Consider the following 16,911-nt stretch of genomic DNA (forward strand, 5'->3'; position numbering starts at 1 on the left):
ACTGACACGCACACGCACACACATGTAAATTGCTTTAAAAGAAGCCGAGGCTGTCTTTCTGCTCTGTCACTTAGTAAAACATGCTTATCTGCTGTGATTCATTTTAATTGTGCTAGTTGTCATAATGTGTAAAGGTATCAAAAATCATGTTATTGGATTGATTCAGTTGTGATCCAGATGTACAATTTAGTGACCAAGGGCCCAATTCACTGAACTTTAAGGACTGCTTTTTTATTTGTAAACATTCTTTCAGAATACCATCCATCTCCATACCATCTCCATACCATCGACTCAGTCCATACCATGTTTACTGTGTGTTTATGAGAATTACAGTACTAGATTTTATTGGGTCAATTCAACACCACTGCTATTTAAACCAAAACAGGAGTTTGTGAAAACTAACAAACCTAACAGCATGTCTTTAAAGTAAATGATGTCTTTGTAAGCAATTAAAATGGCATGTATTTAGATCTGCCATTCTTTAGATCAATTGTATAGACCCCTATATGGGCACTGATGAAGAATTTGATGATTGTCCTGATATAATTCAGACGTGTAGCATATGTTATAAACGACATGCTTGACAAAGGGAGAGTGCCAGGCTGTCTTTCACTGGCAGCTCAAACCCGTAGCAGTGAGGTATCTGGGTCAGAGCAGTCTCCAAACAGAGAACCTCAGGGAGGTATCTGGGTCAGAGCAGTCTCCAAACAGAGAACCTCATGGAGGTATCTGGGTCAGAGCAGTCTCCAAACAGAGAACCTCAGGGAGGTTTTGTTTTGCTGGTCGTCCTTGATTTAGTATGAAAGCGCTGCCTTGCCCTGCCGGAGCTCCTGTCCCTCTTTCAATGGGGTCAAGGTGCTGTCCAGAGAGATTCGGCTTCGCACAGAGAGTCGCAGTAACCCATCGCGAGTACCCCCTGCTATGTGCAGCCGGGAGTCCGATAGCTGGATGGGACTCTTGTAAATTAGAGCAACCCCTTGTCTGCTCTGATCTGACACCGCTTACGGCAAAATTGAAGCGCTACACTGAAGAGCTGATTCTGTCTGTCAGCTGTTTTGCTCACTGAGCTTACTTGGCAGACTCAATGGGGTGAAGCTACAGGCATCCGCGGCCTCCCGCACTGTTACTCCCCTCCCAGGTTCTTATCTTCAAAGGGTAGCACGATTTCCTTAATGGGTTGGCAGCCTTGCTTTACAGAACTGTCCTTTAACCCTTAAGTGCCTGCGTGCAATGGTGATCATGGTTTTGTTATTTTTTTCTGTCACTCAACCTGTGGTGTATCAAGTGTGCTTCCATTAGATGGCGCTTTCGAGCATGCAAGGCGTGTACCTCAATATTTGTCAAACGATTGTTCACAATCGCTAATGGGTCATGATGCCAAATCCTACATTACTTTTTCTTTGCCACTTTGAAGAGCCAATCATTATTAGCATTAATTCATTTTTAGTTTAATTTTGCAATGTTTTATGGCCACTTCTGCCTTTATACAGTATAAATCCCTAAACCATCTTTGGTGCTGTTTTGACAAAAAAATTACAAAAAACACTATAATAATAATAATAATAATAATAAATAATAATAATAATAATAATTTAAAATTAAGACAATAAGAAACTTGAGAAATATAAAATAGAAAAAGAAACCTATAGCAAAAATATATGAATGTTTATAAATGGCCTATAATAATCAGAAAACATTTAGGTATTTTATACTTCCTATAGGTATCCTCTCTTGGATGCCAGTGAACCCAATATAACTCAGTGTTCTTATAAAGGAAGCCTTTTCAGTGCCTCAGAGTGGTTGCCTGTCTGCCTGTCTGTCTGTCTGACTGCCTGCTTGCCAGCCTGTCTGCCTGCCTGTTCATTGCTGAAGCAGGTTGGAGTGATTTGGAATGTTGAGGACAATGGTTGAATTCAGGAGCGACCTCTGGGTCCTACCGCCCCCTGGATTCCTTTCCTAGAAAAACAAAAATTAAACAAGGTTCCACCCCTGCCAAGCTGGTCAACAAATATTCTACAAAGTCTATGAGAAAATCACCCTGCTGGTAACAGCAATCCATTACAGCAGACCTTTTTGGACTAGAGTTGAGAGCTTTATTGGTTTTGACATAGAGGTAAGTTATTACATTCATCAAGTCCGTGTCTGTGAATTCCATTTGTAGTAGACTCTGAAACAAGGGAACTCCATTATTTATGGGTTCAAGGTCAGGGCAGCAGTAGCTGATAGCTTTCTTTCTTGGCTGGCTCAGTACTTAATTTGAATACAGCCAGAGATGAATTCTCTGAAATGGTATGGAGTCAGTGGGTTATTAAGGGTTAATACTCTGCAACACCAGGTCAATCTGACATATAAAGTCATTGTGTTTTGTGCCACCAAGGGCAATATATATGTACTGCTTTAAAAAACAAAACAAAACACAAAAAAAACAGCAACTCATTGGTAAACAATCACATCTTAAAGAGAAAGTGGTTTTATCCAGTTTTTCCTGTCGTCGATCTAGATCATTCATAAATAATGAACATGTATTAACTTGGAGATGTTGCTCATTCATAATTATACTATCGAGTGCTCCACTTGTGCATTTGAAGAATTGCGGTCTAAAGCTGACTGGGGATCGGAAGGGGAACTGTTTAATGAAAGGAATCAATTTATTTCAAGTGTGCTACAGCTGATGACTCGTCATGAGCAATAACGAGCGATTAATACAAGAAAGACGGACCGGAGCCTACAGACAGATAGGAATGCTGCATACTTACAGAATGCATGCACTGTAATTTGCGAGTCTTGTTTTCCTTTATTCTAAACATTGCTGTAGTAAAGGAAACGTCAATGACATTGGGAAAGACTTGTAGTCGAACCCTTTGTCATTGAATTTTCTGTTAGTATTTCAAAATGAACTACAGTTGAGTGTTTTATAGAATTATGGAAATTTGCAGTAGTACGGCAGACAGCATATCCCATAGTAACTAAATTGTTCAGTACTTCCTCTTTTTATACTGCTGTCTGTTGCAGTTTGAATGTTTTTTAGGGGGTGTTTTGGTGAAGTGCATGTGTGGCTCAAGTTCTTTTTTTTTTCTTTTTACTTTTGTGAGTGCTGGAATTTGAGTCATTGAAGATAATTACATCATTTAATTTTATAGCATGCCTTGTATTATAGTACAGTCACTTCATGGCTTACTAATGAAATGGTATACAATCAATCTGGGAAAGGTTTGTGTCGTGTTTTAGGTTTCTTAAATTGGAACTGGAAAGCCTTGGAAATAACCAGTTCAATAACCAGTAGAGAGTATATAATGTAAGCTCACCCAGTTCCTCTTGTCTGTGCAGGTGGGAGGCTGTTGTTCCCAGGATGACAGCTGCCGCTGTGGGATCGGAGCGAGGTCCCTGAAGGACAGGAACCGAGCACAGAGAAAGCGGAAAGCCCCAACGGGACACACTCGCCAAGATGAACCTTTGCTGGAGCGAAATCAAGCGCAAATCCCACAGCATCAGGTAAAACCTCCAGGGCCCGTGATTCAAGTGTGTGCAGGAGAGTGGTGGTGATGTGAGGGGCTTCGTGACTAGGATACAGAACTTACCCTATTCTTTAAAGGCTCAATCATTAAATCCAGCTGAGGCTTATGCAGGCGGGGTATAAGCTGATCAAATCAACCCCCGTGGTCTTACCTTAAACTCTAAACTACTGTTAGCGAACGCAGTTAGTGGATTTCAGTCAGGCAAGATAGCAGATCTGAATGATGGAGGGCTGATTGAAGATCTTGGTTAGCAGGTTCTTCTCGGTATTCAAAACTGCACACATCAGTGGAAAACAACAAGACCTACCAGGAACCTTACTGTATCCCTAGGAGACTTGCCTGGTGGCTCTACACACTCTTCACAGTGTGATGTACATTTTCTTTTCTGGGTGTGTGTTTATATGAAAGTTTGCTGGAGTTATCTGAAAATGTGTGAGAGAATGAAACACACAGATTGTTGTAACATAAGTATTCCCGAAAAAGCCGAACACCATGCACACGGACTATTAGCAGATCTAGGAGTGTAGTGATTTGCTGGTGCACATTAGTGTGAACTATTGTGTTGGGCAAACAGCCTTCTTGGTTAAAATACTGTCATCCATGAGATTTACAAACAAACAATTACATTAAATAATAATTTGCAAAAAACTGTTTATCTTGAGGTTACTGCCTCGGAGCAGAGCTGTAAATGACACACACATTCTTTAGGTCCAGCGAGAGACATTTTTGAAATGTTTGCAGAGCCTCAAGCCTCAGCTGTGTGGGTGCTCTGTCAGCACAGAATTCCCTTCATTGTTACAGGAGGTTCCAGTCACATCACAGCCAAAGGGAGGTGAGGCTGAGGTCAGCTACCCAACAAGAAAAACACTGAACTGCCCATACTGCAGTTGTGTTTCCAACCTTGGTAAAAACTATTAACCGTTTTGATGGTACTGTAAAAGCCAGTTATCTTAGTGTGTGACAGTTCCATTTTTAATGAGTGCTGCACATAATGCTTTCAGTTTTGTTAGCATTGCCTTGTGGGTGAGGATATCTTTTTGCTCTTTGCTGTATTTTTTTTTTTTTTTAACTGGACTGTTTTACTGGAATTGAATGTAGGTCCTCACATTCCTGAATTCCAAAGACAAACTAAAGTAAACATGACAGGAGATATAATAAGTGAAGAGGATCTTGCTATATGCACTATGAATATTTCTTAACGGGGCATTTTCACTTTGACACATACAAACTTCAGGCCTATACAGCACCAACCAAAGCCACCAAACTTGCAAAACTCCCTTGAAATAGCTTATAAGTTGTGTCAGTTTTTCCCCCAAGTATCTTGTTTAAGCAAATCATAATTGTGATTCACTATTACGTTTCCCAGTTGTCTAGTCCTTGGGCTATGCTACCTGTGTCATCTACAGCTTATTGCATTAGATGTGTTTTGTCGTGGGTTTGTTTCCCAGCATTTGAATTAAAGGAAGAAACCACTAGACCCAACATGAACCCTCACACAGGCCATGGTTCGAAGTGATGAAAAGACACACAGCTTGTTTCTTTGTCCTTAATTACACATTGAACCTTGATAAGACCCCTTCATAAACTCCCACTGCACATTGTTTGTTGCAGGATTAGATGGATGCAAGGTTTTCAGAGTAATAATAGTCATCTAACTGGTAACACTTTGAAGTGGCAGCGTTAAGGGTTTTTATATATTTGTTTTAACTTCTCTTTCCTTTTTTGGATGTCTGCAATCTCATTTTGAATGGTTCTCCATACTTATCTAATAAGTGCAATGCATGACAAATAAAGCATGGTTAACCCTAAACTAAACAGCTGAATTTGAGGAATTTTCTGATTGGAAATTCAGGAACGCAGCAAAATATGATACTCCCAGCCATTCTGTCGATGCATTTGAATAAGCAGAATCCAAAATGAGACTTCAAAAATTGTTCACACTGTGACTTAATCATTCTGCCGACCCATAAATCAGATTCTGAACTCAATTCTAAAAACCATTCACACCAACTTGACATTAGCATAATTTTTCGGAATGGAGAAACACACCAAATAAAGTTACAAAATCAGAAATAAACCACTAAGCCTTTTACTGTGTGTGGGGAATATTGGGTTGTTGTATTGTAGGGCGAGATGTTTTGCCATTTGTTTCAACCATTTGTTTTGGCCACTGCACCTCTTTGTGTGTTTCTTAGTGTGTTTTTGTTTGTTATTCATTTTAATAAACTTGCGCAATAGCTCTTGAACTGCAGCTTTTTGTGTCTGAGTCTCTTTTCCTGACGGAAACAACCTTGCTAGTGACGCTGGCCTGTCACGCTCCCTCCCATATTACTAGCCACGATTCCCTAGTTTTGCTCAAATGAAGGCAGACTGGCTTCCACCTAGGAATAAGGAGATATAACCATTATTCTGCTTATATATTCCGCATCTTGAACATGCAATAAGCTGGTAATAGCATAGTTGGTAAACCTGAATCTGAAATCCATGCAAAATGAAAATGCTTAAAATGACCATACATAATTCATAACAGCCATGCGTTTACATAGGCAGAAAGCTTTACCTGTTGTGTGTCAGTAGGCTCCATATCCTGGACAGCAGTTCCCCAGGGAATTCCTGGCATATGCTCTTCCTCATGGTCCGGTTTTGCTGTCCCGCTCCAGGCAACAGCAATGAGCATTTATGGATAATGCATGTCATTATGTAAGCATTGTATACATAGGGTTTAAAAACAAACATGTTGTATTAGTTTAGAAACACACACACACATACACACACACATGTGCGCACACGCACGCACACACACACACTGTATATTACTTAACAGTTCTGCCTTTTTTGATTTTCTTGAACATCTCTTAAATAGCCACTGTAAAGTTTTACAGTGTATTTTGTAGTGCTGTTGCAGAGTTAACCAAGATAGTGCTGATAAAACCCAGTTAAGATTGACCAGTTAGTTTAAAATAAGGTGCCAGTCAGTTCGCTCCAACTCCAGTTAGACTAAGACTGTGATAGGAAAAGCCTTTGACTAATTTTAAAACACAATGGTAAAGACATGTCTTTATAGTTTCTCTCTCTGTCTATCACTCTTTGAAACCTTTTTTCGGTTTATAACGGTTCTACCTTTTTTAACTTGCGCCTGCTTGCTATGCATGTATTGATAAAACTGTTAGCTTTTTCAAAACATCTCTTTTTGAAGCTGAAGGTGTGGGCACACACCACACTTCAAACAGCCTCTGGGACAGCATGTTAGCTATTAATAAAGCTTTTTACTTCAGAACATATCAGGCACTGCACCTCTTTAGTGTGTGAATGCATGCATGCATTATAATCCTGCAAGGGTTTGAGTGTGCAATAACACTTCAGATTACTTAGCCATGAACTTACATGTAACTACCAATATCTGGCCAACTACCAATATTTGTTAGTTACTGGTGGAATACGCATGTAATTACATGGAAAGGACCTGTGCCATTGTCTTATTAGATGCCTTTTCCATGTAACTGTATGGTAGTTACCATGTAAGAACACATCCGCTGGTAATTGCGTAGTTGTTACATTGTAATTCCATGGCTGTTCTGCTCTTTAATATAAAGTGCTTCAGAGTGCTTCAATGGGTGTATATTTTTGTGTGGACAATATAAGTAATTGTACCAGCTCTGTGTACAAAGGCCAAAAGCACTCATTCCAGAGCTGCTGCGCTTATAGTTTGTATTATCAATCCCTTCCTCATTGTGTTCAATTATTGTGCACAGCTCTTGTATTTCTGCCTCAAACCCTGAATATTAAAGCATGTTTTGATGCTAATGACCATCTACGTTCAAGCACACTGCTGGCAGGTACCATTATAGTTTCCCATTTGCATTATAAAACACATTATGAATCATTTGCTCTGAGGTTTTGTGTCGGACCGGCTTGTGCTGTGTCTTTGCTGGCCTCTCTTAGCCAGAAGGCAAGTGATGACATTTGTGCATATGTAAATAAATATCAAATATATCTAAAAACTGTTACACTGTGGCCTGCTGTAGAACCACCACAATACTGATGAAAGCACTAGCTGGAACATTTGTCTAACAAACACGAAAAAGGCTAACATTTCTGTTTGAAATGCATATTGGTTAAATGGCTAACGTTTGAAGGGTACTTTATTGTTATGACACTGTGTATGTTAATAGAAGCGGTGCTACTACATATAGAGTCTGCTGTTTATCAGTATCTCTCTCTTTTCAGGGCTCGTCTGGAAGCTTTCTCTGATAGTAGTGGGAAGCTCCAGCTGTCCCTCCAGGAGATCATCAACTGGCTCACTCTGAAGGATGAGGAGCTGTCTGAGCAGCTCCCTATAGGGGGCGATGTTGGGGCTGTGCAGCACCAGAGAGATTTCCACACAGTAAGCAGAGCTCCTGTTAGACCGGGACTGAGAATGTCTCTAAAGCCTATAGTGTTAAACTGAACAGCGACAAAATGAAATATAATACAATAGTAAAACGGTTCTAGGCCACCCAACGATATTACAAGACTTTTCAAAACTACATTATCATTCAGCAAAGGGAAGAGCAGTAACAATCAAAGTACCAACCCACCAATTCTAAAAACATTTCTATCTCCGCCTGTACATAGGAAAAATATATATTATTGTATTGAGCTTGTTATCATTTAAAAAATTATGGTTGCTTTGTAATTAAAAACTGCTAGTTTAGACGGTATTCACTGAGAATAATATAACATTAAAATAACAATAAACCTTTAATTGCAAACTGTTCTCTACAAAGCCAACCGCTTTCAGCATGTGCTAACTAATTATACAGTTCCGCTCAAGCATGAAATCCTCCGTCTGTTCATTTAGCTGTATGCTCGGGCATCTCCCTGTGTGTTTTTGACATGAGGGGACACACTGACTAAGCATTTGCTTCAATGCAAAGTGGTGAAGAAAAACTGCTACATACAGCAACTAGAAAGAAGACAGAGGTATGTGTATTGAGGTGTCCATTAAAGTTTGTATCATATTTGTAGGTTACCTTTTAGATTTTGCACTGGAGCTTTGTAAGCGCAGTAAATCATACACATTTTTCTTTTCAAACATTGGGAAAATGGCACATCAGACACTGGACTCCAGTAATACGGTAGAAAACAGCACAGAAATCAGGACCAGGGGACATGGGTAGAAATTAGGTGAGGACAGACAGGACAGATAGAGACAGTCACTTTTTTTTAAGGTATGGAATAGTCTAGGTTACCTAGCCATGGTGTTGATGCTGGATCATCAGGGTCCTTTGAAACCTGACTTGACAAAGATTTGTGATCAACCAGCAACCGGGTGAGCATTAATGGGTTGAATGGTCTCCTCTCGTCTGTGAATGTTCTTCTATTCATATGCATGGCAGCCACCCTCAATTGCTGGTAGTCTGTGTTAATCTGCTGTGTGGCTCTCTCTTCCCCATGTAGGCGTTCATGGAAGATGTAAAGTCCAGAGGCCCCTTCATATACTCTGTCCTTGAGTCGGCCCAGGATTTCCTTTCCCAGCATCCCTTCGTAGAGCCAGAGGAGACACTTCCTGACAACAAAGGTCGAGCACATACAGCATCCTGCTGTTTCCTCTTGTCTTTCATGAATCCTAGATACACAGGATACACTGTGTACTTGTAATACATTCATCATTTATTACAATGCTTCTTTTTAGTAGCATTGTCAATACCGGTATCTTAGTGTTTCAAGTTATAAATGGGTATAAATGGACATCGCAAAAGTATCTAAAATTGGTAGGGAAATAAAAGTAGTTTTTTTATTTTTATTGGGAAATAATGTGTGTTATACACCATCACAACCGATGTATGAAATAAAAAAAAATAAAAAAAACATTGTATCACAATGGCAACAGTGGAGATCACAGAAGAGAGAACAGTAAAAAGCTCAAATGTCTCGAAATATTCTGACATCAGAGAAAAAAAGCATTTGTTTCCGTCACATAATGGTATACAATAGAATTGATTTGTTTTTAAGTCCAGTGAAAGGTAAACATTTCATGCCCATCCCCTTCCAGATGTGTCGCCCCGGCGAAGGATCCAGAACGCCAGCCGCTCGGTGTGGAAGCAGGCGAATGTGGCGAGCGACCTGTGGGAGAAGCTGACGGCGCGCTGCCTAGACCGCCACCGGCACATGGAGCTCACGCTGGAGAGGCTGCTGGAGCTGCAGGCAGCCATGGAGGAGCTGGCCGGGGCGCTGGAACAGGGGGAGGGGGTGCGAGGAGCCTGGGAGCCTGTCGGCGACCTCTTCATCGACTCCCTGCAGGACCACATTGACGCCATCAAGGTGCACGCAGCAACCAGCCAGGCTCCAGTTACACCAGAGATAACCATGGCATCATAGTCTAACCTCTGTTAGATTACATACTCAGTGTGACATGTTTTTTTTTATGACTGGTACATTTTCAATGTAGATACATATAGCTAGATTATTATTATTTTTTTAATTTGTTGTTTCGAATGATTTGGATTGGAATAGCCAGTTGTGCTATTATTGATCCCGGTTCACCGCTGCAACCCCCCACTGACTTGGGAAATGGAGGCTGAAACACATGTCCTCTGAAACGTGTTCCTGCCAAGCCGTCATTTTTCGCACCGGAGCGCCGGCGTTTGATTCGAATCTTTCCTTAAATACAATAGAACAACACCAAGCAAGATGTTTTTTTTTTTTTTCATCTGCCTTTAATTTATCCCTTACAAATAAATAAGCACTGCATAGCCCTGAATTGGTTGTACAGAATGCTTCTAATACCGTTCCGGTCCAATACTGCAGTACAGAGGAGTACTTGTTTTTTAAGGGATTAAACAGCGGTTGAAGTTACTGATCCTTTCCTGTGTGATTTCCCCCTGTCCTCATTCCCCAGCTGTTTAAGGAGGGGCTGACCCAGGTGAAAGAAGGCATGAAGCACATCAATGATCTCGCTCACCAGCTGGCCATCGCTGATGTGCACCTGTCAGTGGACAACGCCCGCGCCCTGGAGCAGCTCAACACTGGATGGAAACAGCTGCAGGTGAGGGGCTCAGCACAGCCTTGGAGACGCACAGGTTAAGCACTGCCTTCACTGGGATCCAGCGATCATTCAATGAACGAGCCCAAGGGGATGATAACTTCTCGAGATGTGAAATGCTAAAAACTGAATAATGTGTTAGCTAGATATTTTAAACTAAGAGTCCTGTGGGTAATGCTATTTCATTAATGGACTAAATTCAGGAAGTTTCAAAATTGGAAGAGGTTCAAAGTTTGTTGTAAATTGGAATTTTATTATGAAACAGATGACAGTTCTGTTTTTGTATTACACCAGGTAATATTCTAATATGCAGATAACAATTAATTTACTTTAATCCTGTGCTTAGTGCCTTATCTCCACACAGCTATGTGTTTCTATGTACCTAAACCCACATGTATGTAAAGTAAGGGCAAATGTGGGTGAAACCATAGGTTCTTAGATATCAGTAGAGAGATTGATGTTTAAAAATGCATTTCAAATTCTATATAACAAGGTAGCATTTATTTTTTGCCTGCTGCATGTCTCCTTTTGCAGGGCTCCATTGATGAGAGGCTGAAACAGCTTCAAGATGCCCACAGAGATTTTGGACCAGGATCTCAGCACTTTCTCTCCAGTACGTATCCTGTTACTGCTCGGCCGAGTTAGTGGGGCTTGTACTAGTTACCTCTGCAGTACAATGCTCCATTAAGGTCAGTTACTGAATGAGTGAGTGATTCAGTACGTTCACAGTTTGAAATACTGGCCTCTGGAATAGCAACATTCTGAGGCCCTGTGTGTTGCAGCTGCAAGAATGAATTTTTTTATCATTCATTTCTCTGGTGCAAGGATTAACCCTTGCATCTGTGACAGGACTGGAAAGGAAGACTGACGCCAGGATGCATTTCTATTATCATGTGTGTTATTATCTCTGTTTCTGCTCATTCTCCCGACTTGATGATGTGCATCTGATTATATTATATGACATGGCCTGTTTTGTTCAGGTTCAGTGCAGATTCCCTGGGAACGATCCATCTCCCACAACAAAGTGCCCTACTACATCAAGTAAGTTATTCAACAGACACCAACACCACTTCCGGATGCAATGGCTTTTCCCTGATCCCTGACCAAATCCAACCTTTCCTCTTGCATTCCACAATTCAGTACACGCTTGCTTGACAACAGCATACAGGGCAGTAGGATCACAGCAGCCATGTGTATAAAGTTATAAACTGACATGGTTAAAAACTGTACCTTGTGTGATGCATTATTAATAAAAAAAATAAATAAATCAAAGGTTTAGCTTTAGCCATCAGAGAAAGTGCATGCCCTGATATTAACTATTTATACATATATAAATCACATTTTATTGTCTGAGATGTTCTTCGATGCTCGTCTGCCTTCAATAAGCCCCTGATGGCATGCAGATAAATACCTCATTGGCTTCAGCTGCCAGAGAATCACAGTGGAAATCAATGGTCGTTTTCAAAGAGGAGTTAATAATTCAGATCACTTATGGTATTGGCGAGGAGCCCAGTCTATCAGTAGTTGTCTAAAAGCTGCTTTCGAGGGGGATGTGAGATTGTCGGGCATGGCTAGAAATTGCTTTGAACAAAATACATTGCACTGAGAAACACATTGCAAGAAAGGCTTGGCAGATTGTGATGTTATTTCTTAAGTATGAATTTCTAAATGAACAAAGAGGTTTTCTGCAATCACTGCGTGGTACAGTTTGAAGAACGAGACTATGAAATTTTACCTTTTATCCACCAGTTAATGCAAGTGATCGATCACTTAAGTTATTAAACTTTATGCATACTGGCCTATCAAAGAATGTGACACATTCGATTACAGCACTGGGGTGCATTTAATTGATCTATGTATATATGGGCAAATCTAAATTCAGCTGTCCTTTTAAATCACATATTATTACAGCCATTAAGAGTGTTCTTTTTAGCCACCAGACTCAGACTACCTGCTGGGACCACCCTAAAATGACAGAGCTGTACCAGGCCCTTGGTAAGAGTCCACCTTTATGTGCAAAATACCAGTGCGATTATATTAGAATTAATATAAAATGTATTACTCTGAAGAAACCTAAGCAGAAGAATTAGCAGACCGCAGGGATTCCCAAAAACTGCAATACAAGGGATTTAGAATAAATATTGACATGGTTCTGAAGATGTAGCTCGGAGTACTGGTATTGTATTACAATGTATTACCAGTTTAGTGGTATTGATTCTACTATTTGGTTTGTCAAACTATGAAACCACCATGGTACCATTTTACAAATGGCTCTATACAACTACCATTGTGCTTCCTTAATACAGAACCATTACATTGCCGCTGAAGATCATTTGTCCAGAGACTGGTAGGGAATGAGACTTGGGTGGGGTTGGGAAGTGTTTTCTAAAACTGGGAGGCAAGGAAAGTGGGAGAGCTGGAGATGAAGAGTGGGGGGAAAGCACTGAGAAAGCTGGAGAGAGGCAGGTGCTTTGGGATTTGGAGGGTTTGGAGAACAGATGCTGGTGGAAGTCTACCAAATTGTGATAAAAAAAGCAATTTTTAATTGAACTGCGCATCTGCGTTTATTAACCTCCTCTCTTGTCTCTTATTTCCCAGCGGATCTGAATAACATAAAATTCTCAGCGTACAGGACTGCCATGAAACTGAGGAGGGTACAGAAAGCACTCCGCTGTACGTACAGTACTGGAGTCAGCACAGAGGTTTAGTCTCCTTCTTACTGTCGCTTTGAGCCATTCTGCAGGGGAAGCACCAGTGCTAGAGTCCTTCACTACCACACTCAATGATTTACATGAGATAATTACATAGCAAATGAGAGAAAAGCATACATTCAAGTATCTGGGGATACCACCCTCCTATAGCAGGCTTGTTACAGTATTTATATCATGTTCTGTTCCTGATCTGTCATTTGTAACACCACACTCCCCAGCATGGTCTCATCCCGAGAGGTTTCCATCTTCGTTGTCTGTCGAGCCTATTTTAATGAAATAGATTTCTCTTTTTTTGGTATTCGATGTCTCTGCTTAAATTAATTGCAGATCACGGCATAGAAAAATCTATTGTTTCCATTTTTGATTTTATAATATCATCAAAAGCTGAGGAAGACAACTTATACAAACCCCACCCAGCCACAGAATCTAACAAGCAAACAACCTATAACAAAGATAACTGAAAAAATATCAAACTTGATATTGGAAATAAACCCACAAATAAGTCAAGTAAATACATACAAATAGATAGATAAATAGATAGGTAGACAGACACGAATGAATACATATATTCAACAAGTTGCAAGCCAGAGATGGAACAATGCTAGTCTTGAGAATGCTATTGGCTAAGGCATCAGTACTCACTAGCCTGGAAAGTTGAAAAAGTGATTCCAGACAGTATCCAATTATGTGGTTTTCTCATAAATTCTTGCAGTGAGTCTGTCAAGAGATGCAAGTTTGGTCATTAGATTGAGCCAGTGTGTGAATGAGACATTTGTCCTGTTTTTCCAGTTTTGTCATGTAGCTTTTTTTACTATTGCAAGAGAGAGATGTAAAAATTTGGACTGATGGAAGGGTGTGTCAAGGCCAGCGACATCCCTTATATGAACACATTAAATGATCATAATTCTATGAATCGCACAATTATTACTTTGACATGTGGATATCTCCCATATATTGCCCATTTATATGGAGATATATGGACACATGAAGGAAAAAAAACAAAGTGACCGCTTTGAAGATTTCTGTGATATTTAGGGAATGCCACTAGAACACATTGATGGTAAAAATCAAACAAAAAAAAAACACTTTATTCCAGACCTTGCTTCAGACCTACAGTACAGGGTCAGTAGATTGACGCAATTCTCCTGGTTTGTTGAACTATCAAAGTTTGACGTTGATGTTTACTGCAGAATGGCCCCTTCATTTCTTCCATTCATTACAGTTTCCTTGTTTATCTTCTTTTAACCTCCATCTAATTGCTTTTTGTGGCATTACTGTGGCATTAATTATAGTGCAATCACACCACAATTACACATGTATGAATAACTACTATTTAATTCAAAAATGAAAGTGTGAAGTTGTAACACAATAAGATTACACTGTAATTACAGAGGTACAAGTTGCAATGCACAACATGTAATTTCAGTACAATTAATGCCTTTCTCTACAATGTATTATATTTTCCCTTGTTCCAAACTACGACAAAACTGTTGCAGCTAGAACTGACAAAACAAAAAAAAAAAAAATGAAAACTGCCATTCGAAAGTTCTTAAATTACAATTAAACTGCTTCTTTTTAAAAAAAAAGTTACAGCTACTTTAACCGCTGGTGTTTGTTTTGTTCCAGTTAAACGTGCAGTTGAAATGCAATAACATGGCAATTGCTGTATCTCAGTTCTGTGTTTATCTTTTCCCCATTAGGACAATGTACTGTAGACAGTGTACTCATTACTTCCAGTATGCTGTTAGTTAATTCACAGATTAGATGACAAGAGTAATCTCTTTGCCATTTACTGTCATTGGTAGTACATTTCTGTTATCCGGCGATAACACAGCATGTCAGTTTGGATAAACAAACATCACTAAGGCCTGTTGACAGCAGAGCAACAGCAGCCTGTCGCCGAGACGAAGGACTGATTTGGTTGAAGTCCGTCTCGGAGCGGGAGCAGAACTCAACTGACATTTACAAAACGTTAATTGCAGGACTTTGAAAAAGGAAAGATCAAAACACTGCTGCAACCAGACAACACACGTTGAGTGTACAGTACTGTCTCCCTCATTAATATGAAAACCTCCTTCACTTCAGAATTCTAAACTAAAATAATAAGAAACTAAACAGACAAATCTTTTGGGTAGTGCCTTCTTCAGTGTACTACCCTGTTGGTTTCTATCATCACATATGAATGTGCACCGATCAAAATGATTGTCTCCTCTTATAGCTTTTCCTCAGCTTTGTATAGATTTTTTTTTATCTCCTCAGACACTCAATGCACCCTGTAGTTATCGCTTTTCTTGTACCATGCCGTCTTTTATAATGAGCTGATTGGAGCGCCCTCTCTCTCTCTCTCTCTCTCTCTCTCTCTCTCTCTCTCTCCGCAGTGGACCTGATGACTTTGAGCAGCACCTCGCAGGTGTTCCAGGAGCACGATCTGCAGCAGAGCGATCACCTGCTGGATGTGGTGGAGGTCATTCACTGCCTGACCAGCCTGTACGAGCGGCTGGAGGAGGAGCGGGGGATACTGGTCAACATCCCGCTCTGCGTGGACATGTGTCTCAACTGGGTGCTCAACGTCTACGACAGGTCGTTCGCTCACCTACTAATTGTTTACTTACTTGACGACGCAAAGGGAGCTTCTGGGTTGCAGATCTGGGCTGGGGGTGGGGCCCACAGGGAGAGCTGCATTGGGTTGGGGAAGGAAATTGTTCAGGGATAGCTGTCTTCAGACTTTACTGACCTTAAGTGGTCAGGCACCCCATGAGTCCAGAGGAGGCGTCCCAAGGCTGGGCCCGTGTTTCCAAGCATTTTGTAAATTGGTTTACTGTCTTATACAAGTTTACCACTGTAAAAGCACAACAAAGTGCAATAAACCACAGTAAAAGCACGGTACATCATAAGTAAGCATTGTAAAGAAGAGGCGTGGTAAAACTTTAAAAATGCCGTGCAAAAATACTGTGAAATGGGGTGACTGGCTTGGCAGCAGGAACAGAGGCCTCCTCAGCTCATCTTCACTGCTGCTGGAGAGGGTTGCAGCAGGGAGGTGACTTTCACATTCGAGATTTCAATTCCAGTTTAAAAGGTGGGGGGAAAAAAAGACGAGTAACTTAATAAATACTTGGCCTAATGGCTTCGATTGATTTTGAGAAAGGGTATCCAGAACTAGGCTGTACATCTTATTAAAACGTTGGTATTATTCTGGAAATCAGCAGGCACAACAACAGACAGCACTCATCATATTCAATCACAGTCAAGCAGGTCAATTTAAACAACATTTTTAAACAACATTCTGCTTCTCATTTATTTGCACTAGCGCAACATCAATAAACCGATCTGAACGCGTGTTTCATTGCAGTCTCTGTTACAGTAATGTCAGCTTCTCCAATTTACTTCACATGCGTTTTATACCTAAAGAAGGATGGGAGAACCAGTCTGGTGGATGATTGAGTGCTCTGTTCCTAACCAACTCTTCTGAAGGAGGCACTGTGCTAGAATATCAAACGCACAAGTGTGTTAGTATGATTGGCGTCTCAGGGATTTACTAACACAGAATTATCAGTTATAATTATGATAGTACATTGAAACTGCTGTGGGTACATGACAAATGGAAATGTAGCCTCCTGCCTAATGTGTGAGCCACTTAAAAAAGAATATGCTGTACTTTTCT

The 16,911-nt window shown here is 40.5% G+C and overlaps 1 protein-coding gene across 2 annotated transcripts in view; it reads left to right on the forward strand.

The window, feature by feature from the left end:
- The window catches only part of LOC121295892 (dystrophin-related protein 2-like), a 52,882-nt gene that overhangs the window by 24,038 nt on the left and 11,933 nt on the right, over positions 1-16,911 (forward strand). For both annotated transcript variants that reach the window (XM_041221015.1, XM_041221014.1), the window contains exons 2-11: positions 3,328-3,492; positions 7,743-7,899; positions 8,955-9,075; positions 9,550-9,818; positions 10,396-10,542; positions 11,074-11,152; positions 11,520-11,580; positions 12,473-12,534; positions 13,138-13,212; positions 15,629-15,830. In XM_041221015.1, coding sequence (XP_041076949.1) covers positions 3,446-3,492; positions 7,743-7,899; positions 8,955-9,075; positions 9,550-9,818; positions 10,396-10,542; positions 11,074-11,152; positions 11,520-11,580; positions 12,473-12,534; positions 13,138-13,212; positions 15,629-15,830 — 1,220 coding nt within the window. In that variant the 5' untranslated portion in view covers positions 3,328-3,445. The remainder of the gene's footprint in view (positions 1-3,327; positions 3,493-7,742; positions 7,900-8,954; positions 9,076-9,549; positions 9,819-10,395; positions 10,543-11,073; positions 11,153-11,519; positions 11,581-12,472; positions 12,535-13,137; positions 13,213-15,628; positions 15,831-16,911) is intronic.

The sequence above is a fragment of the Polyodon spathula genome, chromosome 20 (genome assembly GCF_017654505.1).
Source record: "Polyodon spathula isolate WHYD16114869_AA chromosome 20, ASM1765450v1, whole genome shotgun sequence".
NCBI classification, from domain to species: Eukaryota; Metazoa; Chordata; class Actinopteri; order Acipenseriformes; family Polyodontidae; genus Polyodon; species Polyodon spathula.